The sequence below is a fragment of the Sphaeramia orbicularis genome, chromosome 15, assembly GCF_902148855.1.
Source record: "Sphaeramia orbicularis chromosome 15, fSphaOr1.1, whole genome shotgun sequence".
In the NCBI taxonomy this organism is placed as follows: Eukaryota; Metazoa; Chordata; class Actinopteri; order Kurtiformes; family Apogonidae; genus Sphaeramia; species Sphaeramia orbicularis.
Window position 1 is genome coordinate 31,986,608 of NC_043971.1, and position 27,258 is coordinate 32,013,865.

General features: G+C 39.3%; 1 protein-coding gene across 1 annotated transcript; it reads left to right on the forward strand.

The window, feature by feature from the left end:
- The first annotated feature begins 727 nt into the window (after window positions 1–727).
- zranb1b (zinc finger, RAN-binding domain containing 1b) lies at window positions 728–25,829 on the forward strand. The gene is made up of 10 exons (XM_030155643.1): window positions 728–1,124; window positions 2,408–3,471; window positions 9,414–9,601; window positions 11,160–11,313; window positions 12,997–13,068; window positions 15,684–15,882; window positions 17,525–17,645; window positions 18,080–18,209; window positions 20,506–20,735; window positions 24,177–25,829. Exons 2-10 carry the CDS (start codon window positions 2,502–2,504, stop codon window positions 24,393–24,395), a joined length of 2,283 nt encoding a protein of 760 aa, XP_030011503.1. The 5' UTR covers window positions 728–1,124; window positions 2,408–2,501; the 3' UTR covers window positions 24,396–25,829.
- The last annotated feature ends 1,429 nt before the right edge of the window (window positions 25,830–27,258 follow it).

Sequence of the window (27,258 nt, forward strand, 5' to 3'; positions counted from 1 at the left end):
CACATATATCACAAAGTGGCCAAAAATATGAATTAGGATATTATGCCTTGAAGGTAACGATTTGCAGTATTAAATAGAGCAGATTTGGAATTTCACAGAATAAAAAAATATGATCCAAGAGTCTAAATATTGTGAGAACTCACAGATATAAATATAGAACAGAATGTAGTTGGTGCGTGCAAAACCTACAGACGCTCCTGTCAATGACATCGCGCTGGAGTGGGACGTAAACAAGCGCTGCATCCATGATCTTCTAGTTATTAGGTTATCAAACAGATGGCTAAAACTCTAATTTATCTTCTAATCAGGCTCCATCTGCAGCTCTCAGACCTTACAGATACCTGTCAGTGATAATAATGTATGGTTGTGAACTGTTGCTGAAGCTGTCATGCATTACTGCAGACTGCTTGCTGCAGTATTTTTACGATGACATCATTCTTTTATCCCCTTTGAGAGGATACCACGTGGTTACTTGTCACAGATGCAACAAATTACGATGGACGTATTGAAAACGGAATACTTTTGCATTGTAACCTTACGGTGCTCTTCAGCTAAAACGAAGAGGGTCTTTAGATGGAATCGCCGTTGTTAAAGTGGCACTCTGTCCTGTTTTGCTGTGAGCCTTTTAATAGTTGGAATGAGAGACGTAAAATCTGATTGGTCCGTGTGAGGGGATACACAAACCTCAGCCAATCAGGTTAGTTGGCAGATTCAGGTGGTAAATCCTGCTCCTGCCTCTCACTGTAACACGGCCCAGGGCTTTCTCTCTCAGCTCTCCCTCGTAGTGTATTTTTTAGCCCTGCCTGGCCTACCTCGGCTGTTTCCCTTCCCCTGTGCCGCCATTAAAGCCTGTCAGCTCGGGGTTTGGAAATCGGGAAAGGCACAAAAATGATTTAAAGCGTTAACGCGGACGGCGGAGGGACGGGACTAGGGGGGGGTTGTCGCTCCGTGGTATATATGGACCTTCAACTGCCAAGTAAACGGCGCCCCTGAGAAGTAAATATGCGGCTAGTGTCGACCAAGTGAGAGAAGCCCGAGTACGGATTGGAGTGGGTTTCTCTGACGGGGGGACGCTCCATTTGTTTTGGTGGCAAACGGAGGAGTGTAAACACAGCAAAGCAAAGGTAAGACTCACAGCGTTAGCCGACCTTGTCAGGGTTTTTTTTTTTCTTTTTTTGTCGACTTGCAAGGGCCTTTTTAAAAGACAGATACAGAGAGGGGCAGAACATAATCCCGTAATGTTAGCGAGCAGCCAGCTAGCTCGAATGAGACTCCTGGCTGGTAACCAATCCAGTGTAGCCTGTAGTTATCATGTCAGATTAGCTTTTAATGTTAGCTTGTTTCATTAGTGTTTACAACGCGATATAATGAGTAACGTCAGCTGTTAAATTTCACTCTAGTAATGTAAACTACTCATGTACACACGAAAGTACTCGACTGCTGTTTAATTGAAACACAACTAGACTTTCCTGTCGAATGTATGAATTCAGTAATGTATGGTTTTGCTAGCAGTAGGTAAATTTAACCGTTTCCCCCCATACACACAACACACTTAGCTGCGCGTGCATCGTGTCTCACAAATGTGTTGAATTTCTCGCTGTGTGTTGGTAAACTTGGAGGCGTGGTGTAAACACAGTACAGGGGACTCTTCCCGGAGTCACTAACGTCAAGTTTATGGTGTCTCGCTAAGTAACTGAGGTTTTGTTGGTATTTGCCATACGCTATGCAGGCACTCTTAACTCGACTCATTCAGTGTTATATGTAGGTAATAGGCTTTGGGTCCAACTCAATTTCAGTACATCAGTAAGTGTCTTAACCAGTCACGCGCCTCTGTGCCGGGTGTCTGGTTTCATCTGTCCTTGTCTCTTGTTACCCTGCTCGGTTGTAGGACACATTCGCCCAGTGTCTCTAACTTACTGTATGTGTTTAAAGCTAGTGTCAGGTTTTAATAGGACACAGAACATTCACTAGCACGTTCCTGTTTGGGCAATAAGCTCTGTGGGTCTAGAAGACAGAATTCACTCTATTTAAGTTATTTTGCCCATAAATTGACTTATAACATCAGTTTCACATTTATCATCTGAGCTATTTTGAGTCGTATATACTCCAGAAAAAAACATGTCACTAGTTTTATACAGATGAATGAGCCAATCCATTTTTCTAACCATGTATTACCTATTTACTTTTCCCTCCCTATAGGGTTAGGCTAAAAGGATCTGATAAGATAGATCTTAACTCTATATGAACTGTAATGGATGTTTTAACTTCTCTCAGACACATTAATAATAGCTGGCATATTATTCAGTAATATAAATGAACTATTTTGTCTTGTTTCATTTTGTGGTACAGTTGGAGTGTAAGTGTACTAATATGGTATTTTGTGAAATTTCCTGCCTCTGTACTACAGTGCACTGCTTGCTGTGTGATCTCCTTGAGTGTGGATCTGCCGAGCTGAGTGCCCCTCTGAACGGCAGGGAGCCTCCCACAGCGGCGGTGCGACGATGACCGAGCTGGTTGCCAAGTGGGCCTGTGAATACTGCACATACGAGAACTGGCCGTCAGCCATCAAGTGCACCATGTGCCGCGCTCAGAGGCCCAGTGGGGGTGCCATCATTACTGAGGAGCCCTTCAAAAGCAGCCCTGCTCTGGATGCCAGTCTGCACCAGTGGGACCCTGCAGGCCTCAGTAACAGCCCGACCCAGGGGGGTTCCAGCTTACTTATTTGTCCAGACTCCAGTGCCCGGCCCCGTGTTCGGATTGCTGATGTACCTGAGACAAGTAGCAAGTGGTCCTGCCACATGTGCACCTACCTGAACTGGCCTCGTGCCATCCGTTGCACCCAGTGCCTGTGTCAGAGGCAACAGGCGCAACAACAGCACGCACAACATTCAACCCATCAAGGACATCATACTCAGCAGCCACACAGTCCCACAGAATCACCACAGACCTCAGGCTCTGGATGCCGGTCTTCCCTCACAGCCACGACTACAGATCCCTGTGAGGAATATAATGACCGTAACAGGCTCAACACTCACGCACAGCACTGGACCTGCACTGCCTGCACTTACGAGAACTGGCCCAAAGCACTTAAGTGCGTGGTGTGCGACCACCCTAGGCCAAATAGTCTCTTAGCTGAACCCATTGAACTGGCCTCAGAGCCTGAGAGCCAACAACCTTCTTCAAAACTTAACGAACAGGACAGGGACAACAGGAGGGGTGTTGTTGGGCATGTAGGTGGGCAAGGAGTTGGGGTTGTGGTAGGTGGGGTTGGGGGTTGTAGCAGCAGCCAAAGGAGGTCTCCCCCAACCTCTAAACGGGAGTCGGAGGTGAATATGGACTTTCAGAGGATCGAGCTGGCGTCAGGGGCTGGCATTGGGAGCAAAGAAGAGCTTGAAGTGGATTTCAAAAAACTGAAGCAAATAAAGAACAGAATGAGAAGGACTGATTGGCTGTTCCTCAATGCCTGTGTTGGTGAGTTTAAAAAAATCAAAAACTTTTACAGGAATACATTTGACATCACATAATTATCCTTGTAATATTAGTTATTTAGGAAGGACTGATTGAGCTAAATGGCATTCCATAGGGAAAACTGGGAATGGATGAACTTGAAATAGGACCTGGTAGTGGCTTGACTTAGGGCTGGGACGTATATTTGACTTTAAGGTAGATCAGCATATTTACAGAGGAGATATAGAATGAGACAATAATCCAGTTTCTATTGATACAGTTTTCACACCTGTTTCTTCTGTAAAACCCTGCTGGTGTTTGCATTTCTCCTCCCTGGTTGAAGTCTACAACAATTTCACAATGTCAAACATATTTTACTGTTCTTACAATAACATAAACAATATCTAGCATTGTGTTTTGTACCTTTCCTTCGGCATACCAGGATTACTGCATGGTCTGACATCTGCAGCCACTAAGAACTTGGTTACCGTCCAACTTTGCTTACTTTATATCCTCAGTGTCAGAAAAGCTATGTTTGGCAAACGTTTTCAGGTTAAAGTTTAAGTTGATTAACTAAAGCAAACTGACTTTTGGTTATAAATGAATGTAGAGAATCACTATAAACAGATGCCTGCTGCACACACTTTAATTCTGTAGAAAAACTCTAGGTTACAGTAAATACACTGACCAGTTTATGTAATGTAGCTTCTATTTTACATATAACTTTTTATTTATATTTTTTCCAGCTGCATTTCCAAACATTGGAGGAAACCCTGTCTGTGCATCTTATTTTGATCCCAGTCTCTTTCAATAAAAGTCGTCCTAAAAGTTTCCTTATTTACATACAAACAAATCAAACAAATGCTGTATCTCACATGGCTTTGACATCCAATTGAAACTTCAGTCCACCCTCTTCAGTATACCAACGTGTATGTCATGCACTGCTAGTTTGCATAAAAATTCAGAAATCTTTGTCTTATCAACCAGCCTAAGCTTGAGTTAGTGATTAATATATTTTTTTTCTCCTTATTAGCAAGGTTATTATGTGCTGTCCTGTTTTAATAGTCAGGTCCAGATGATTCTGATTCAGTGTAGTGGTATAGGGCATCTACTTGGAGCTTTCCTGCTGATAGCGAGTGTAAAACGTCCCCACACTATCAGCAAGTGTCCAGCCACCCACACTATAGACTGGTGAGTGTGGAGTGGGAGGTTTAGGATAAACATTTTAAGAACAACTAACGATGGCTTCTTTTCTTCTCACACATTTCTCACTCCTTCTCCTTCCTTTGTCATAATTGCTTAGAGATTGTTCAGTATACCCACTCAACTTCAGTTCTTCTTCCTTTTCTGGCTTTTTGACAGGCAATTCTCCTGTGTTAGACTGACAGTGCACTTTTACAGTGAAGCTCTTGTAATTAAGGATGCTACAAATAATTAGTTTCAGTAGGTGAAAATAATCTCTTTTTTTACATATTGTAAAAAATTCAGATGATCATTCACCCAGAATGTACATAAGTGTCTTAAAAAAGACATGATTTATCAGTTGTTGCTGTTTGTTTTAACCAACTTATATTGAAGCCTATATTTTAGAGTAAAAGCAGGCAAACGACTGAATCTAGGACCCCATTTACACCTTGTGTTATAAATATCATCTGTATCTGGATGAATTATCCAGATAATGAATTATCCCATGTTGACTGTGCATTTACACCAGGTATTTTTAATGTGTTGTGGTTATTTCTCTCACTAATATTGAATGTTAGTAACAGGGGCCAAATGAGAATATGATGCAGTTTGCAACATAATCTTGATATCAAAACTATGTTTGCATGGCAGGATTACTCACCATTATTATTTCAAGTTGAGTTCATGTCTATGCTGGTGTTTGGCCTCCCTCTGTTTATCCAGCTTGTCAAAAAAATGGACAAGCTTTGGTTGTTTTTCCTTATTATCATTTTTAATTCATGGATGACCTTTTTACTCCCCATGGGCATTCCAACCAGGTCCACAGACAATCTGATCATTCATTTGTTTTGAAATTACTTCATAAATACACCTATTGTATTTTTGGAGGACCGTCCAGTTTTACTCCAACACTCCTGTCACTATATAAAGCCACTCCTTTCATTATGGCTTCAGGGATTTGAATCTTCCGTGTCATTCTTTAGATGTTCATGAGGTTTGCCAGCTTAGTGTTCTACACGTGTCTGAGATTAATATGATGTTGTACCATAGAGTATAGAAGCAAGATGAAGTAAGATATTTGTAGGCACAGATTATGGCACAAATGTGATCGTCCACTTCCCTAAAATCCATGCACATTGTGAGTCACATTACCTTCAGATGCTGTCAGACCAATTCAAGGAGATCAAAATCTTATCTCAACACACTTATACCTTGCATTAATATGTGTTCTATCTTATCTGGATCTTTATCAGAATAGAGATCACATTTTAACAAGTCTAAATGAGGTATAAAGGTCAGAGAAAAAGCTCTATTGATTGTTTGCTTCTTGTCCTTCACTACATCTTTTATTTTATGTGACATGGTGAATTCCCACATGTCACTGTGGCTTGTGCCTTAAGGGCCAGGGCCCATCTGGCCAGGATATCTGATGTGAGTGGGTGTAATTCTTTTTAGCATATTCAGGCATTAGCTCTGCTTATCAGATCAGAAATATCCCCTCTTGTGTTGTCCAAAGCAGTGTCTCAAATCGCTCCCTGTTGGGTGCCTTGTGATTTAGGTTAACAGTATGTTTTCAGAAGTTTAAGCACGTGAATTCTACTTCTAAAATATTGGGACTATAAAGGGGCCCAAATGACAGATGTTTAAGTTACACGTATGCTGCGCCTTTTGGCACAGACACAAAATGGCAATAAATCAATTTAATGCTCTCCATGTTATAGACTGCTCAGTGTTTACTATGCAAGAAGAGCGGAATGCATTTGGACACAGGCCTGGTCACAGAGGACATCATCTGAGATCATGTATGCATTCCAGGTCACAGAAGCCTCCCTGCCACTGACAGAAATATGTAAACACAAGTCATTTTCTGAGATATCTTTTTCTACTAAAAATAGTACTATTCACACAGGAGAAGTCAAAAATAAATTGGCCTTAAGCAACAGCAGTGACCCTCGCCCTTGTAATCTGTTCGACCCCAGTAACTCGGTTCACTGAGGACGTCTTTTTCAGATCACACTTACTTGTATCTGTGCAAGTTTTCCGTTTCATTCTCTAGTGCTGTTCACTAAATGTAGGATCCACACATCGCAAAACAAAAATAGTTGCATTTACACACATATACACAGATGGTGCCCTGGATACATTGGTCATGCGTTAGCACTATTTGGCCAATCAGCTGTTTGCTGTCAGCCCTAATTAATTGGTGTCAGTTTGGTGTTGCCTGTAAGCTTAGTTTGTATATTTTTTACCAGTTATATTGCCATAATAATTTATATCTCACATTGCAGATTTTCCTTCAGTTATCCATCCCTACTGATGTCCCATCACTCATAAACATTTCTAAATAGAGGTCGACTAACTGACCTGATTGTAAAAATGTTCAGGTGGGAGTGATTTTTGTCTTTTGAGACATTATTTTACCTCATTGTTAGTATGTCCAGGCTAGAAGACTCATACTAACTGCCATTAATGGCCTCTGTCAGCACAAACATCTGCTGACACTCTCTATCTACTGTTCTCTCTTACCCCTCCATGCAGTGTTAATGGATACAGTATTTTTCACTCAGGTTTGCTTTTCTTGTTAGCTGGGGTTTGATAGTAACGCACTTCTATCTTTCACAGTAACACAGACGAGCAGCCACTTACAGACTTGAACGTACACATGTGCTTCAAAGTCTGCAGGCCTTTTAATGTGAAAGGAAACAGCAGTGTGGTCAAAGGAAGCTTAAATGAACACGAGCATTTGTAATCTCCAAACAAACTTGTGTTGTAAAATTACTAAGGCTGCTTGAGGATAGAAGAAATACACCTCAGAATGTTGAAGCATTTGATAAAATATAAAAAGCATGCAGAGCAGGAGCAGCTGTGCCTTATCAGAGAAGGTGGGACCAGAAAAGAGTTTTCCATCTTTCGTTCAAAATTACATGTGAAGTGACTTTATGTGTGAGATCCTGATGGACATACAGAATATTACTTTTTTTTTTTTTAGGACTTTTGAAGAAATTCCCTTTGCATCCTCTAGCAAAGGCTGTGTACTGTGTAAGAGGTTTTCATGCTTGTCTTCCACTGTTGTTCATTCACCAGAGCCTTTTTATATCAATCATGTGGCTTCCCAGCACAATATGGGGCATCTATAGGATAATTATTTAATCGGATTTAATGAAGGTACATTCCTATAAGTAGGGAACACACCACAATCAACTAGGTGCACTATCCTTGAACAGAGAAAAGTAAATTAATTTCATTTATTGGCAATTGTGCAATTTAATATATTAAAGTGAAGTGCCATGGTAAGAGAGTCATATGCTACTGTTGTGGAAGAATGATAAATAAAGGAGATAATATTGACAGGAGATGCACTTTGTGGAATGGATTTAATTTTGACCAATTATTTTGGGTTCCTGATTGATTGTGGTAGCAATTCAGTTGTGTTTACATCACGTAAAGTGGCTGGCCCAAAGACAGCGAACTTGCCACTCACAATTGCAATATAAGTTTCTTATGTATTCGTCAAATGGTTGTTGTTCATTTTGCACAGATAGAAATGACCACAACCTACATCAGTGTAAGAAAAAGAACAGAATCACTTAGTCTAATCTGTTTGCTCTCACTAGTCAGTCTGTCTTTAAGTGTAAGCCTGTTTGCATATTTGTGCCTTTTGTGTTCTCTAAAGGATCTGTGAGTACAGTACTGACTGCAGGGCTACAGGCACACCCACACTAATGGAGTGTTTTGTGGAAAGTGGTTGTGATCTCTCTATCATACTGCGCTGCCATTGTGTACTTTCTCTCCTCATCTCGCGCTGTGCTAGCCAGCTCCACATGGCACAGCGAGTCCTTCCACCCACTCCATGTCTCTCTCGCTCGCTGTCTCACTCACACAGATTATGCAGCTGAGCATTGTGTGTGGTCCTTTGACGTGCAAACAAAAGCGCAACAGTGTTTTATGCTGTCAGATGTACGGGAGAATACTACTCAGGTGTTATTGAAAGTACTAGAAATGTTAAGAGAAACTTGAAGCTTAAATTGATCACTTGGATATGTATTCTTCTCTTCTTCACATGATATCACTGAGTTGCAGCTTTGATCTGTAAACAGTTGCAGAGGCTATTACTGCTGCTAAACCATTCAGACAGCTTGTTCTGAGCTCATCATGCAGCTATCCACTTTTCAGTTTTTCACTTTAGGAGTTGAACTTCTAGCTCCTTGAAATAGGTAACCACTGCACACATCCCTAAAAAAAAAGGTTTATATTACTGTGTACCCCCCCTGCCATCCATTTCCCTTAACTTCAATGTCTGTAAAGTCTTAGAGCTAGGACAGCTCCCTCAGAGATAAAGCACAATCCGGCTTTGTAATATTTTAGAGTTTTTGGTTGGGAACTGATTGTTCTTTGCACAAGGTTGTTCTCAAGATAAATCATTTTTGTATCTGTTATGCCTGAGTCCAGCTTGATATTAACCACAGAGAAGACTGTGTCTCTTAAAGTGTCATTTGATATTTCTTTACACAAAATATACAAAATATTAAGTTATGTAACAGCAAATGGAAGTAAACTGAGAAACTGGTGTTTGATGCACAATAAGAATTGATATAGTTCTTTACAAGGCCTGAAAAAAGTAGGGGTTTTGAGAATGTGAGCTTCTAATGAAAAGCAAAATGGGAATTGTATGCAAATACATTTGCTGTGATAAATGTTAAAAATCCACTTTTTAACGAGCATGTTAATGTGTCTATGACTGAGTTTTATTACAGTTAATGTTTGTTTTTCTTGTATTAAAGGTGTGGTGGAGGGCGACCTGGCAGCTGTAGAGGCCTACAAAACATCGGGAGGAGACATTGCGAGGCAGTTAACATCAGACGAGGTGCGCCTGTTGAATCGACCATCAGCATTTGACGACGGCTTCACGCTGGTTCACTTAGCCATCCGCTTCCAGAGACAGGACATGCTGGCCGTGTTACTCACTGAGGTTTGAACAAACAGAACTTCACATAGTTGTTTGTATCTCTGATCATTAGACAAGAGTCATAAACTTTTATTTGAGTAAAGGCATGACTCTTGGGTGGGTGTGCAGAAACTGGATTATAAATTTGAGGCAGACGTAACTTAGTCTCTTTAGTCAAGGCAGTGTTGCCTGCTTTTGCATCACTGATGATGTGGCTGTTTGTTGTGAAGTCTGTTGATCTCATCACTCAATGAGATCAGCTGAAAAGAGTCACGGGCATGTTTAGAGGGAAGAGGAGCTGGGATCCTTCCATACACTAGACCCTCTTCACTTACTGAGTGTAGTAGTCAGAACTGAGAAATGCCTTTTTCTAACATGTATTTGTTTCATGTTGTTACAGGATAGTTACATGGAAGTCAGTGACTGTTTGTTAAAGCTGTAGACATTTCTCACTTTAAATAGGAATTACAATACAGACATCATATGTGGCTTGAATTATATTCTCAATATCTGTCTGTTGACATGTAGATTCTGGTATTGAAAAGATGCAGCTGTTTATATTATAGACTATTGCAGACTGATTTTTCAAAGCACTTTCTAAATTCCGGGGAATCCAGACGGATCCATATCTGTCTGCTTATATTACTGATGAAAAAAGTACCCATGTGCAGTAGTACAGAAAATTGATACATTGAGATGCTTCAGGGATTGTACATTCAAATCGCTGACAGGAGAATCGTAATTGAATCTTGAGGCCAGTGAAGAGTTACACCTCTAGTCTGTGTGTATATGTGTCTCAGAAGTGCGTGTGTGCTTGAGGTTGATTGCAGCTCGCTTGCTGTCAGCCCTGTGATCCCAGATTATCTGCATACACACCTCTCCTCCCACACTCAGTCACTGTCCCACTTTCTTTTCCTAAGGGGGTCAGTGAGTAACCACAAGCGAGACATTGCAGCATGCCACAGAAATGGCTCATATTTGACAGTCCCTTGAACACCCCACAAGTATTTCTTCCATTTTTAGTCAGAGTCCTACCTACCTACCTACCTACCTACGTATACACAGATTTTGGTTTTTTTTTTCAGGTACCATAATATGCTGTGGACCTGTCATTTCTTACTGTTTATACATTTCATTAGTGTGTACACAGCAGCACTTACTACTTACACAAAAACATCTCCATTAGAAACAGTCCTGATTACAGTGGTATGTTTTTTTAAAAAGAATCCAAGACTATTTTTCTTCTAGCTCAGCATAATAATTTCTGTCCGGTAGAAACAGTTGTCTTTCTTAGCAGTGATATACCTTATCAGTTTTGCCTGTCGAAAACATCCTCCAAGGCTAAACTAATCCTCAGTTGCTCAGTCTATTTTATTCTTTCTATGCGCTCATCTTCTGTTCCATTCCACTGATCATAAATAGTTTTCAGACCAACGTATTCTCTTTTTTGTCTGCTTCAAATATGCTCTTGGCTACCTGGAAAAAAGAAATATATCACCCGGTTAATGTCTATGCAACCGTATTATTGAATATTTAAGGTGTGTTTTTGCCAATGATTATTTGATCTCTTCCTTCCCTGCAGGTGTCCCAACAGGCAGCCAAATGTATTCCTGCTATGGTGTGTCCTGAGCTAACGGAGCAGATACGCCGGGAGGTAGCAGCATCTCTGCATCAGCGAAAGGGAGATTTCACATGCTATTTTCTCACTGACCTGGTGACCTTCACGCTACCCGCAGGTTTGCATTAACATTACTAAAAAAAAGAAACCAGTAAACACAGACCCATTCCTAAATGGTGTACAGAAAGTGGACAGGAAGATATCATTAGGAGAAAAAAATGGGCTTTGACTAAACAGGATGATGAAAATGTGTATTGGAATGTATGAAAATATTTTCCTTTTATTTACCCCCTACAATTCAGGTATCATGAGACAAAAACACAAAATGAATCACATTAACCCATAAAGACCCAAACAGCCACCGACAACCAAAACCATCTACTGATCTAAAATGTTCAATAACTTCTGAACCACTAATTCTATTGATCCATGTAAATAATTGGTGCAAATTACAGTTTTCCATCTTCTCACGGTCTTCAGATATGACCCATTTGGATGTTCAGAGGCTCCGTAGTGAACGTGGATATATCTTTATCTAATACAACATTCATTCACCAGTAAAACCCATGGAGGTGGATGAATGACAGTGGATGGACACACTTAGTTTATGTTCACTAAATGATATATTTCGCTGAAAAAGTCACTTTTTTATTCAGTCTTCTCTGTTTTGATATAACCTTTGAATTTAATCTGAGCTTTTATGAACATCTACATGATCAGTAAATTCAATATAGGAAAATACCTGATGTTCACCAAAAAAAAAACACAAAATGCAGAGGATTATGTCATAATAAATTGTGATAAATCACTTAAGAATGGAAAAATATAGAGGAAAAAAATATTTTGGAACTGCCACAAAAGTAACACTGGGTCTTTATGGGTTAAGATCAATTATGTCTTGACCCAACTTTGACTCTAATGTAATTAAACTGTGACGTTATTTTTAGACCACTTAAAAGATAACAAATAAAAACTGGAAATGAAAACGTTATCGCTAAGGCAGACATAATTAGCTGGAAAGAGACAGTTGCAATATTTCATAAATTCATAGTGTTATTTCTGTGTCTTCTATCAAGCAGACTTCATCTCTGTAGCTGAAAAATGCAGTCTACTCATTCCCACTGGCTTGCCAAGTGTATGATAGAATGCTTGTTTTGTTTACTTGTGGCGTATGAAATTGCTTGTTATTCGGCTGCTGAAGGGACATAATGCTACAGTTGTCTGTTTTCAACTGGCAGAAGATGGAGGCTACCTCTGGCTCTCTGACTGAATATTGTTCTTGCATACTGAGTAGTTCTGCCAACGAGGCATGTATCTTTTCTGTAACAGAACTACATTAGCTTTTTTTATTTTTATTTTTTGCAGAATTACATGCATTCAGTACTATTTTCTGTTGGATGCCATTGTGTGAAATGGCTATTATGGTTTAGACTATTGCTGGGGTTTTGTTATGTAGAGTGTTCAGGACAATGGAGCCCTTGGCATCTGGCCACTATAGAAAGCCGTTCTGTTCAGTTCCACAAAGTCAATGCATTCATTTATTTTAGCTGAAGAATAAGCTACTGTTGACAAGGGCTCTGAGCTTGCAGAGAAAGCCAGTGGCTATTGTGAAAATAACAAAACATGGTGGCTTGAGTTGAAACAAGCCACAGCTGAGAAATGTTCTAGTTTGGCCTTTCATTAATTTCAGCTAAAAACCCAGTGCTATTTAAAGAACAGATATGTATGCTCATTTAAGGTTTGTTCTTCAGTGTTCTTATTTTACTGTTGTTCAGTTTTTTTCTTTTTTGTTTTATTTCAGACATTGAGGACTTGCCCCCCGCTGTTCAGGAAAAGCTCTTTGATGAGGTTCTGGACCGTGATGTACAAAAAGGTGCAATATTAAAGATGTCTCTTTGTAAATTCCTGTCGCAGTAACTCTGAGTGCATGCTACACTTCATACTTTAGGAAGAGAAAACCCAGATACAAATCAATAATGATGGTGCAGGAGCCTGGCAAACAGAGGGAGCCCCCGCACTAATTTTATACTATAATGGGGAGGCGCTGCACACAGGCAGTGTTATATTACTTGGATTTTCTCTCTTGCCAACACGGCTCTACTTTGCCTGCTTGTCACTTTGCCAGTTGGTCTGTCTATCGTGTGCACCACTTTCCTCTGCCCTAATCAGCCTAATTGAGTTTTAGGGATTTTTCCGATCACAAATGAATGATTTTACTCCCACACACCCTTCCACACACACAGTATCACACTGGAAAGGCAGCTGGTTTTGACTTTACTTCAATATGCTCCTTATTAAATGATTTGCTTACTTTTGTCTCCTGTTAATCAGTCCAAACTCTCCAATATTACACTTAGAGAATGTTGGCCTCCAAGGTTTCTTACATAATCCATCTTTGCTCATACTTGGGTTAACACATCTGCTAGAAACCTGATTTCACAAATGTCTCTGTGACTAAGGATTCCTTTCACCTTCTCCAAGTTAGGGGATTAGAAGAAACCAAGTTAATGCAGGTTTAAACCTGATTACCCTGACATTTAAACCTTTCAGTGAAATTGCACAGTGTGTGCTTTTTCAAAACAAATGTACACTAAAAGGAAAGTACCAATGAAATGACATAGAATGATGCTTATAATTAGATGAGCTGCTTTGATAATTAACTAGAGAGCCAAAAAAAACCCATTCATATGCTGTTTTCAACATAATTCAGCCAGAAATACACTACTGTGCAAAAGTCCTAGGCCAACATTAAGTTTGTTGGTTTAGACCACGCATATGCATTTCTCAGTCTCTGTATTAAGGCGCAATCTGAATATGAAGTAGGGCTGCACGATTAATCGATTTTAAATCAAAATAGGTTTATTTAATTAGGACAATGTTTAAAAAAGTCAAATCGAATTTCAACTTTCTCGTGTCTCCAGGCTGTGCACCTCTGGGCTACTGTAGGCTCCTCCTCCTAACGCAGTCTCCACAGTCTTTGGTCTCCACACACCAGCACAAAAATGGCATTTGTGAAGTAGAGTGAAAAGTTCATGGCTAAAAATAGCAAGAGCAAGTTGGTTGCGTGGAATTGGTACGGCTTTGAGGTTTCCGATGAAGACCAAACCATTCCTCGTTGTAAACTCAGCCTGAAGGTGGTATCTGTCAAAGACAGCAGCACAACTGATTTATTTCAGCTCCTCAAACATCATCACATGCCGGAGTGGGAGCAGTGCGTTACATTGCAGGCTGCACACGAAAATGACATGCCAGCTAAAACACCACCACCAGCCCGAATCGAAATCGAAAAATCAAGTTTTTAGATGGAAGCAAAAGCAGTATTTTATTTTTGGCCAAAATCGTGCAGCTCTAATGTGAAGTATATACACCATTAAAAACCAAAGTTTAAGGGAAAAACAGCGTCTATAAACCAAAATGGTAGTATTTAGTGTGAGCTCCCTTTGCACTTAACATGTCTTTAACCCATTTGTTCAGACAGTATGAGATTTATTGCATTAATTTCCTGATAGTTCATACCAGGTTTCATTCAACACATCAGATGCACATATTTCCTGTATTTTCTTGTTGTATCAGAAGAAAAGAGAATGACAAATACATATGTATGCTCATTTCAACCCTGTAATAACAGCAAACCTAGAGGTGGACTAAGACTTTTGCACAGTACTGTAGTTCATCTTCATTTGCCTTTTAAATGTATGACACACTTACAGAGACTTACAGGGACAGAGCTGTTTAGTAGGTCACCAAAGGAGCATTGTGCTCACCAAAACAGATCCTTCAGTAGTCTTCAGTAGGCACATTGTGCAACCAACATTATTATACTTAAGAAATACTTAAGAATAACCAACGTTATTATACTTAAGAAATGAGAAAGTACCATAGTTGACTGACGTAACAAAGAAAAACATAAAAACTAGAAATCAGCAATTCACTGCGAACAAAATAAAATGGAGCTGCAGGTAAAATCAGCTTTATTTTAATTTCCCCCAGTGTTAATGGTTTATGGTGCACAACAGTAAAATGAATTTACTCAGTATGGTGCCATTTACTCAACAATCATTCTGAAATCATATTTTGCTTCACGCATTCTTTCAGTTTGTATGAATCCTGGTAATATCTGGAAATAAAAGCTAAATCATAACTGGTTAATTTTTCCAAACTAAAATCATCAAATTATGATGAAATGATAAATAAGAATAAATGAGCAAATAAACTGAAAGACTAAATATTATTATTAATAATAATAATGATAATAATAATAATAATAATAATAATAATAATAATAATAATAATAATAATAATAATTAAAAAAAAACTAGTGAAAATGTAAAAACTGTGATAATTCGGTTGAAACTCAAGAACATCTATACCATCATCCTGTAACCACTTTCTATGGCTGCATTTTTAACTAAAATCTTTCCTTTGGGCTCAACTAAAAACAGTGTTTTGTGAAGACCACCATCATGAATGTTTCTGTGTCTTTTTCAGAACTTGAAGAAGAGTCTCCCATCATCAACTGGTCTCTGGAGCTCGGGACGCGGTTGGACAGCCGACTGTACGCTCTGTGGAACCGTACAGCTGGAGACTGTCTGCTGGACTCGGTGCTGCAGGCCACCTGGGGCATCTACGACAAGGACTCGGTTCTCCGCAAGACCCTCCACGACAGCCTGCACGACTGCTCCCACTGGTGAGGACTGTGGTTACCCACTGGTGTTTTACTCTGAAAATCACAGCATGTATAGCAGTGGAAAATAGGTTTTGGACACCCCATGCATTTGTGATACATTGCAGTAAGAATCACACCAAGTATTGTTCCATTCTCCAAACCCACATGCTCATCTCTGCACATGCTCTGTTCTGTCAAGGTCAAAACTGGATGTTTCAGCAAGATAATGAGACACATCCAGGACATGACATGTTGAAAGTGTCATAAATTAAATTTTGTTATTTTTTTCTTGTTGACAATAAACAAATGAGATCATTTGTATTTGTTTATGTCTGTCTGATGCAACCACACCTTTTGAAACACAAAAAGGGTTTTACCTGCAAATATTTCCTGACGGTATTTGGGACTGTGTGAAATTTTAAGGGTGTCCAAAAACTTGTTTACACTACCGTACGTTATACCATTACCGCCTTTATTATTTATCTGTTTTTAAGTCCCAGCAAAATGAGAGAGTAGAGCTATTCCAGTTATTCCAGTTATTTTGCAGATTTACAGAAACACAATTAAATTTGCTCACATTAGAGATTGTGGTAAAATTACTGCATCCATATGGTTTAATTTGGAAGCTCCTGATGCATGGTATATGTGTGCTTCTATGAAACTGGTCCCCAAAAACAGGACAGAGGGGCTAATAATTCAAACCAGATGTAGACTAATGTTATGAAGCAAGTTTGGAAGTACTTTGGGTCTATTTCAAAAATAAATATTTACTGAGATAAAAGAGAATTTATTTTTCAGATAAAACACATTTTATTTTTATATTTGTATACAAAAATCCACATGTAACATGGTAAAAACGACACAAAGATAATGCACTACTATTTTTTAATATCGGTTTATTCTGTCACAGGTACATTTTAGGAATCGAACTAATTATGCAAGGCAGAGTGTTTCACAAAAATGACTGCTGTTGCAAAATCACTTGCGATTTATTTGTGTTTAAATGGGCAGGTTCTACATGTAATGCCAGTGGGCATGATGGGTTACACACGAAACCTGGGATGAGACTGCCGATTCATGAAAAACTTGCATGTCTGGATTAGAAAAACCACTAGGATCATCAAATTTAACACAGTGTCTTTATTTATAATGGTATATAAGACCGTTTCAAGCCATGTTTTCTAGATCAAATGCACTGACACCTAGGTAGCTTTTCCTGTCCCAATTTTGGTCCTGTTTTTGGCTCCAATATTTTATTAAAAATTAATTAATTTTGGGATGGCTCAGAGCAAGAGTATAATTTTTTTGCATTTATCTGAGGTCATCATTAGGTACATCCCGGGGGGGAAATATGTCTACATTTTTCTTGTATTATTGGATCTGAAAAGCTGGCAAAGTGCCAGGTACCAAAATGAACCCAGTTTCATAGAAGCACCCATATAATGACTTTGTGTGACTCATGTCTCTTTGTTAGAGACTGTGGGTTTTCCAATGAGAAAATTACTATTTAGACATAATGAGTAATTACCATTCAACCTAAACCACTAGAGGGGCGTAGGAATGCATTGAATAACATTCACATGGCAGCATTCTGCACAGAAAGGTCAAATAATGACATGATCATAAATAAACTAGCATGTTTTTGTGTGTGTCTTCCGTGCAGGTTTTACACACGCTGGAAGGAGTGGGAGTCGTGGTATTCGCAGAGTTTCGGCCTCCACTTTTCCCTCCGAGAAGAACAGTGGCAGGAGGACTGGGCTTTTATCCTCTCCCTCGCTAGTCAGGTACATGCACATCAAAGCAAATGCATGCATGCACACCAATATGGAGGTCAGGGTCTAGATGTGGACGGTCTATTGTACTCAAAATATGACACGCTAATGATGCATGACTTATGCAAGAAGCTTTAGTGCTCTCACCAGTGTATACTTAATCTGTAATGTGCTTCTAAAGTGCATCCTGCCTGTCATCAGCACTTCTCTGCTTTTCACTGCTTTGTGTGACCTCAGAGACCAAGAATTTGGGTGGGTTGTTATTATATCTCATACCGGATGTGAAAGCACAGTAACTGTTGTTTTTTTTTACATTTTAATACTTTGTGTTTGTAAGGGGAATATGCCAGAAATAGTGTATGGCATTCAAGAAATCTAACTCCATCCATTCTGCTTTTGCCAGCTGACATTTTTTTCCCCCCTCTCTGTGTTTTGTTTTCTTCCAGCCGGGATCCAGTTTGGAGCAGACCCACATTTTCGTTCTTGCACATATACTTCGTAGGCCAATTATTGTCTACGGAGTGAAGTATTACAAAAGTTTCCGTGGTGAAACACTCGGGTACACCCGTTTTCAAGGTGGGCATTATTGTTGTTACACTGTTTTGCAGCGAACCAGTTCTGGTCAAATTTCATTAAACGCTGAGTGGAGCTCCATTTCAGTGGGCGTAGAAAAACTCTACTTCCCTTGTAAAATAGCTCCAGCCTACATGTGTCTGCATAGCTCACATAGCTGACATAACTGCCCCTGTGATCTGTCAGTAATTGGTATTTACAACATGTATCAGTCTAGTGTCTCTGATTTTAGGGGTATTTTAGTACTGTGTGACTCAAAATAACACAAACAACAGAATGGAACACCCACTTTATCAGGAATGCATGTAGATTGCGATGCAGTAAAAAGTGAGACACACACTTTCCAACACATTTAAGCATATGTAACTCATCACAACTCAAGTGATCCAATTCTGTGAGTGTGGCGAGAACAGTCCACCTTTATAGCTAGCAGTAAAAACAGTCTGGTTTTAATTTGCTGTAAGAGTAAGGCTGTACAGAGGATGATGAAAGTGCTCTGTAAGGGCCGGCCTCTCGTGTGTGTGTCTGCATGTGTATGTGAGAAAACGAAAACCCACATGACAGACGGCTGATTTACTGTTGCCAAGAGCCAATGCAAAACACACAAAGAGGAAGACATGCAAATTGGCGCCTATAGAGGGGGAGGAGCAGAGGGCTCAGATGAAGTGTTGACCAGGTGAGCGCAGTGAAAACACAATGGTTACTGGGAGAAGCGAGTAGCAAAGACTGTCCAAATGTGGTGTCGGTTACAGTGGTATTATGTGCTGTGAACTGCTGGGCCTATTATTGAACAGGAGAAACAGGAGACACAGGTAGAGTTTGTATTATGCATTGTTTAAGTGTAACCAATGTTTAGCTTGTTTGGTAGATTTGATGGACACACATACTCAGTTTTTCCACTTTTTTGTTTCATAGCGGACATAACTGTTCTAACACCTCTAGTATTATGTGTACTGTCTGCTCCTTTTCACAACAGGTTCATTCCTTTAGTTATAATGCATTTGAAGAGAATTCCTTATTTTTAATTTAACATCATATTTTCACACTATTCCAGATATACACTGCAAAAATCAAAATCTTACCAAGTGTATTTTATACTCATCACACTTAAAATAAGGCATAATCACTAAAGAGTAACTTTTCAGTGAGATATAAGAACTTATTTTTAGACAATAGATCTTGAAAATCTTTAAGAAGTCTTACCAAGATAATTTTCACTTGTTCTATTGGCAGATTTTTTTTACTTGAATTAAGCAAAAAAAAAATCTTGAATTAAGCAAAAAAAATCTGCCACTGGAACAAGAGAAAATTATCTTGGTAAGATTTCTTGAAGTAAGATTTTCAAAATCTATTCTTTAAAAATAAGTTCTTATATCTCACTGAAAAGTTTCACTTTAGGTGATGATGCCTTATTTTAAGTGTGATGAGATATTTTGACAAGAAATGTGAAAAATACACTTGGTAAGATTTAGATTTTTGCAGTGTAAAGACTGACTTCAGCCTAAACTGCTGAGAAAGAACACGCTCCCATCACACACAAAAAACCTAACAAGATAAAAATGAAAGAAAAGACTTCACAAAATGACAACAACATGAAACAGACCAGATTGCAGAGAAAAGGTGTCATAATGTTTCAAGTTCTGCTGCCGACTTTGAAAACAGACTTACACACTCGAGAGAGGACGATCATTATTTTCAGTACATTGGTGTTTGTGGATTTGATGTCAGAAAGGTTTGACATCTGACGTTCACTTCGCTTTAGAGAAACAGCTGCTAGAAATGCCCTTCAAATGCCTACTTTTAAATTTTTAAGTTTTGAGTAAGTTTCAGAGTTTATAGTTTGTCACTTTACTGCAGTAAATAAGGGTGTAAAATGAGGTTTTTGATTTATCAAATACATCTTAGGAATGGCTTCTTTACCCATTGAAGATACTATAAAGTGATGCAGAAATGGCAGTAAAAATGGACAGAAATGTTCATTCACAGAAAAATACCTGTTATCATGATTTAGTTTATTGTGAACTGGGTTGTGATGGTTTATTATTTAAAAAGGTTCATAATGAAACAGCGATACAAGTCATTTTATTGTAACAGTGTGTTTTTAATAGGAAAAAAACAAAGAAACTCAACTCTAGAGAAAAAGGAGTAATTTCATATGATTTATTTTGTTCTACACACACTTAAGCTGACTGCATGTTTTAGCAATAGAAGAACCCACTGTGCACAGAAATGATTCCATATTCAGAACCTCCTTTGTTCTCCTGGTTTATGAATCTACATGTCCATCGTGTCCTTCCAGGTGTGTACTTGCCCCTTTTATGGGAGCAGAGTTTCTGCTGGAAGAGCCCCATCGCTCTGGGCTACACACGGGGCCACTTCTCAGCGCTGGTGGCCATGGAGAACGACGGCTTTGACAATCGAGGCGCGGGCGCCAACCTCAACACAGACGATGACGTGACGGTTACATTCCTGCCGCTGGTCGACAGTGAGAGGAAGCTGCTTCACATTCACTTCCTCTCAGCGCAGGAAGTAAGTCCCCCGATATTTGGTTCACGGTGGCTCAGAAGTTTCAAGTTTGATTTGGATTTTGGTGACAGGTTATATACTTTAGTGTGGAGGACATTCACACATCTGTAGTCCTTCTAAAGCAGGGGTGTCAAAGTCACTTTAGTTTAGGGGCCACATTAAGCCCAATTTGATCTCAACCGAGTATCATAACTTATGAATAATGACAACTCCAAATTTTTCTCTTTGTTTTAGTGCAAAAAGATCAAATATCATGATGAAAATGTTTGCATTTACAAACTGTCCTTTTACAAGAAATGTAAATAACCTGAACAATAATGAACCTGAAAAAAAAGTGCAATTTTAACATTATGCCTCAACTTACTGTGCTTTTAGTCTTCTGTACATCACTTTGGTCCAGTTTCGTTGTTTTTCAAGTGCTTTATAAATAAAGTTGGATTGGAACTTATCATGTATACATGTGCATCACAGATGGCAGTGGATCATAATAGTTAAAATTTTGTAGTTGTCATTATTTATAGGTTATTATTCTATTACTTTGCTGGTCTGACCCACATGAGATCAAATTCGGCTGTAAGTGACCCCTGAACTAAAAGGAGTTTGACATTTTTATTTTTGTACTTTGCGAATTCATCCCACAGAACAGATTGGAACCTTTGGCAGGTCAGTTTTGAGTCGTGGGCCATATGTTTGACACCCCTGGTCTAAAGGTTTGTTTAGACTCAAATTTTATTGATTGTGCTAATGTCTTGAGGTTAAGATTCTAAAAACCTCCTTAAATATTTGTGAACATTTTTTATCGCATCACGAACCATGCCATTGTTTGCACCTGGTGCTAGTTTAAAGGTCCAGTAAGATGTGTGCAGGCTCAGGTACTTTTGTGAAATTTGTGTTGGAGTTTGTTTTGCTCTGGCAACTATTGATTTGTTGACATTATCCAACTCCATTTCTAAGCTAACGGTGTGTGCACAATGTGGAGGAGCAGCAGAGGCACGAAAGAACTCAGACATGACCATGTGGATTTTCACAGAAAAACCAAACATCCTTTAAGTCAGGGGTGGGCAATTAATTTTCTTATGGGACCACATGAGAAACTTTGACAGTTGTTAAGGGCCGGACCAATACACCTGCAGCTCTGCTCATTATGTATCTCTATGAAAGTGGTAAATGAAACAATACAATGATACAATAAAAATGTGGAGCACAGAATACAACTATTTAATGAATATTCACAAAAACATTTTTGAAAATGTGCAAAACCAGCTCCACATTAATTTTACATGAAAAACAATAAATACATCGATCTTTGTTTGCATATCTTACTGTTAACTGACGTCTTCATGGGCTGAAACTGACCAGCAAACCAATCAGTGCATAAACCTTATGCTAAGTATGGAAAAAACTTGCAAACATTTTTTTTAGTTTAGCAGATCCATCAAAATAAAGGTAGTGTCATTGTATTGGCTGCATTTATTACAATTATATATATATATATATATATATATATATATATATATATATATATATATACACACACACACACACACACACACAGGGTGGGAAGCAAAATTTACAATATTTTGAGGCAGGAATTGAAAGACAGTGTATGACCAATTAGTTTATTGAAAGTCATGAGAATTTATTTGCCACAAGAAAATTTACATAATAGAAAATGTTTTTATTCTATGTGTCCTCCTTCTTTCTCAATAACTGCCTTCACACGCTTCCTGAAACTTGCGCAAGTGTTCCTCAAATATTGGGGTGACAACTTCTCCCATGCTTCTTTAATAGTATCTTCCAGACTTTCTCGTAATAGTTTTGCTCATAGTCATTCTCTTCTTTACATTATAAACAGTCTTTATGGACACTCCAACTATTTTTGAAATCTCCTTTGATGTGACGAGGGCATTCAGCAAATCACACACTCTTTGACGTTTGCTTTCCTGATTACTCATATGGGCAAAAGTGTCTGAAAAGGTATGGATAATAGTGTTAGGTATGATTATGACATCAGTATATGTTTGGTTTCAAAACAACTGATGTAGTGCCTGCTGAGAAAAAAACAACTAAATGTTCATTGTAAATTTAGCTTCCCCACCCTGTATGTGTATAAATATATATATATATATATATATATATCGTACTTTCCGGGCTATAAGGCACACCGGAATATAAGTCGCACCTGACTGTAAGCCACAGGTGTCCACGTTGTGACATGAGGTATTGACACAGAAAGATGGTAAACAGAAAGATTATTTAAATATTTATTTCCATACCTTAACTGCTTTTTTCCAGTGCCTGTAACACGGCAGTAAAATGGCAGAAACAGGCTGGTTCAGAAACCCAGAAAAGTCATCGATCTGTATCTTCATCTTCCTTCTGCTCACTGAAATCACTGCAGTCATCTTCTTCAGTGTTGGAGTTGAACAGCCTCAGAAAGGCTTCGTCACACACCTGCGTCTCTCCTCCGTTGTTGCTCAATGGCACTTCCATGCTGCAGCTCTATCGATTAGTTTCAACTTAAAAGCTGCAAAATATGTATTTCTTCATGTGTTTACCATGACGAGGGTTTGTGCATGACATGCAAAATGATTGTTAAAAGTTAAGATTAAAACTTCTCCTCTTCATCACCTCTTCCACCTGTCTGTCTCACTTTTGCGCTTCCTGCTGGAGCGCCTCCTGGTGGCCTTTAGCCCATATAAATCCATACTGGAGCTGCATCGCTGTGGAAGCCCCAGGGTTCAAAACAAGAAAAAAGTAGCGGCTTATTGTCCGGAAAGTACGGTATATATTTGTATGGACTTTTAATTTGCCATTGACCTCATGTGGGCCAGTCTGGGTCAGCTATCGGGTCACATGTGGCCCAGGTCTGTTTTAAGTAGAACTCATTGTATGGTTGTGGTCTGCATCCACAGACATCCCATCTGACACAATAGACTTATTTGCCAATCAGATGTCAGTTCACATGTAATGCTGCGGGGAAGTTTGACACAGTGATGCTCAAACCCAGAACCTTCTTGCCAAGAAAAGGCAGAAATTATACTTTGACCGCGGCAGTGAGTCGGTGTAAAACATGCAGCATCAAACACCTCCTCACTAAAGTACAGTGACTTTCCAGACAGTAGCAGTCAACGTGTTGTGTAACAGCAATATTTAGTAAATATTCACCTAAAATAAACTCATTTATTTGGTTTCAGCAGCTTTGTAGGTAAATGGTAATAATAGCTAATATAAAATATGGGTAGCTCTCAACCAATTCATTTCAACAAATGAGCTCTCGGAGGTAATAAAGGCTGGAGACCTCTGATGTATAAAGTGTTTCATGGGTGTAAGTAAGTGACAGCCTTAGAAATGGAGTCTAATGGAGTTTTTTTAAAAGGGGAAACGGGAAAACTGTAATTGAAACGCTGGCTGTCCTAAAATGCCCCTGTGTTGTGTCTTCAGATGGGTAATGAAGAACAACAGGAGAAGCTGCTGCGGGAGTGGTTGGACTGCTGTGTGACGGAGGGGGGGGTCCTGGTGGCTCTTCAGAAGAGCTCCCGCCGACGCAACCACCCACTGGTCACCCAGATGGTGGAGAAGTGGCTGGACGGCTACCGGCAGATCCGCCCCTGCGCCTCTCTGTCAGACGGCGAAGAGGAGGAGGACGACGACGATGAGTGACAAAACTGAAGCAGAGGGGAGGGAGGGGGGCAGCCTGGAACGGGCACCACCCTCTCCCCTCTCTTTTTTTTTTTTTTTTTTTTTTTCCTTTTTTCTTTTTTTTTTTTCCCAACACGGGCAAACTGTGAAAGCCTACAGGAGAGGACAGGGAACACAAGACCCACCCACTCACCCACTCACTCACCCACCCACCCACTTCTGGCAGAAGACTTTGGAGCACCCAGGCACTACAACATACTCAACACTTCAGCCGGACAGAAACTGAGACTGACAAAAACCCCACTGCTGCAAAGACACAGAGTTTTTGGGAGAGAAAATAACGGATCAGAGTTTACAAATGCAAATGACCTGACATGATTTGTGTTTGATTATCAACTGTAAAGGAAAAAAAGGAATCTCTATCTATAGATGTAAATGCATGTGGTTGTTTAAAAAAAAAAAAAAAAAAGTCGTATAAGGAAATATACCAGCATTGATTCAAGTCAACACTTTATATCAGTTCGACATGGGCACTGACAAAAGCACACTTCCAAATTTTGATGTATTTTCCAGTTGTAAAAAGTTTGGCTTATTCAGCGTTTTGCTTTTGAATGGGCAGGGACAAAGCCAATATCACTATCTGTGGGTCAGGAGGCCCATTCGAGAAAAAAAAACAGATTATGTATAATAAATGACTTTAATCCTTATTACTAAGCACTGCACATTTATTAAAACATTTCTATATAAATATTGTTGCTTGAATTAAGGTCATATATGAAGCTCTTGAAAAGGGAGATGTTCCCTTTACAAGTCCAAGCTACACTCACTAAGGTTTAGCACACAAACATTCATGTTAGATCTTTTCGTTTACCTTTTTCAGACTGATTGGACTGAGAAGATGTGTGTCTGCGTGTGCGTTCTCTGAACTTTTAATCGAAATATTTATTGTTTGGAAGCTTATTTGAGCTAATAAGAGCTTTGATTTTTCTGTATATTTTTTTTTTTTCCTCTTCCTTTTTTTGTGGTTTTTGTTTTTAATTATTCTCTCAATCTTGATGAAGACATGTTGCACAGAGACACTGTTGCTGTGAGGAAAGAAAACAACAATGACCATCAGTGAAAAGTTTACTTTCGTTGTTGTGTGCGATTCAGTACCTCATGTGGATGCCTAAAATCTGGTGCTTTATTTTTTTGGCAGGCGAGTGCGGGAGCGAGAACACATTCAATGTCGGAGTTACACTTGTCCGTTCATTGTTATCTTCTGCTTCCTCTTTTGTCTTTTTATTTCTCTCTCTCTTCATAATGTTGTCACCCTCATGGTACACGTCTGTTCACCTCCTATAAATGCCTGTTCGTTGTCTTTACGTGAAACCATCTTTATGTTCTGATAAAGCCGTCAGAAGAGACTGCAACATAAAACCAAAGTTGAACGGAGGAAAAAAAACACGAAAAAAAGATGTTCTTTTTTTTTGCGGTGAATGTTTGCATTTGTTTTTGTTGCCATTGTGTACTTGTAACCTCTTGTGTTTCATTCAAGTCATACATGTTTTCAAGCACCTGTATGTTGCTTTGTATTTATGCAATAGTTGCAGTTGTGACTATGATGGTTTGTGGATTTAGGCCTGACTTCACTATAAAGAGTGTAACGCAAAGAAACAGGCAAAACAAGGAAAAAAATTAAAGGAAAACCTTTTTGAATGTCCAACTAAAATGTGTCCTGATGGTTTTTACTCCCCTGTTGCTTGTCCTTTCACTTTTTTTGTTACTGTTAGAATATCTGAAAAGTATGTGCACAATCCTCCTGCTCTCAGATTGAGTCCATCTGTGTTTGTAGCGGCCTCTAGTGGCCTGAATATTTACAGCCGCTGCAGCAACAAGGCCATGAAAAGAACCTTCCTCTGAAGGTCGGCCAGGGGCGATTCTAGGATCAGAGGTTCAGTGGTGCTGAGCGTGCAGAGTGCAGGCTGGCCAGGCAAGACAAATTTCACTGATTTGTACATTTTAACGCAATTTCAGACCATCGTTCCCACATTTGTGACAGAAAAGCATAACTTTTTTTGGGTATGAGAAACTCTGTGACTAAACCATCAAATCTGATAAAAGTTAATTAAATGCTGAGCCACAGTAAAAGAGGAATGGACTGGAATCCTCCATTTTGATACAGGAGCTCCTCAGCATATACATCTACGAGAAAATGGGTTTAACTCCAGAGGAATATTAGTGTCAGAGCGACCAGATCTACTTCAAACACTGTCTGCACATGACGATACATTCACTGTACAGGTTCTATCAGTGGAACATTTACAAATCTGTTGTAGAAATGGACAGAAACCAACATATATGTGGAAGAACACTTTATCATATACCATCAAAACATCAGCAAACCAGCACTTTTGTCATTTGTTTTCCAATTAATCTGATTAAAATACGTAACATTTAGCACATTTAATCTCTGAGGCAGATAATTTCTAAAAAACTGTAGACCAGTGTATATGTTCAGTGTCTCTGCTCCCCTCTCTCTCTTTGTGCTTTAACCAAAAGGAAAATATCCAAACAATGTGTTTTATCTCTAATAAGAGATATAAACTAGTACATTTATTCAATTTACATCATTGTAATAGGATATTTGGTTGTTGTGGAAAATGAGGTTACATGAGTTGATCTAACACTCTGAGGCAGACGCCCCCTTCCCACCGCCTCTGGCTCTCTGGTGGCCCATGACCATTCAGGCCAGACATGCAGCCCCCTGCCCTCCTCCCCTGGCAGAGGGCAGGGGACTGTCTTCTTGGCCAGTCAGGGGCCATGTCAGAGCAAGAGGGGGGGTTGTGGTGGATAAAAGAACAGGGGGGGAAAAAAGTAAAAAAAAAAAAAAAAAAATTATAAA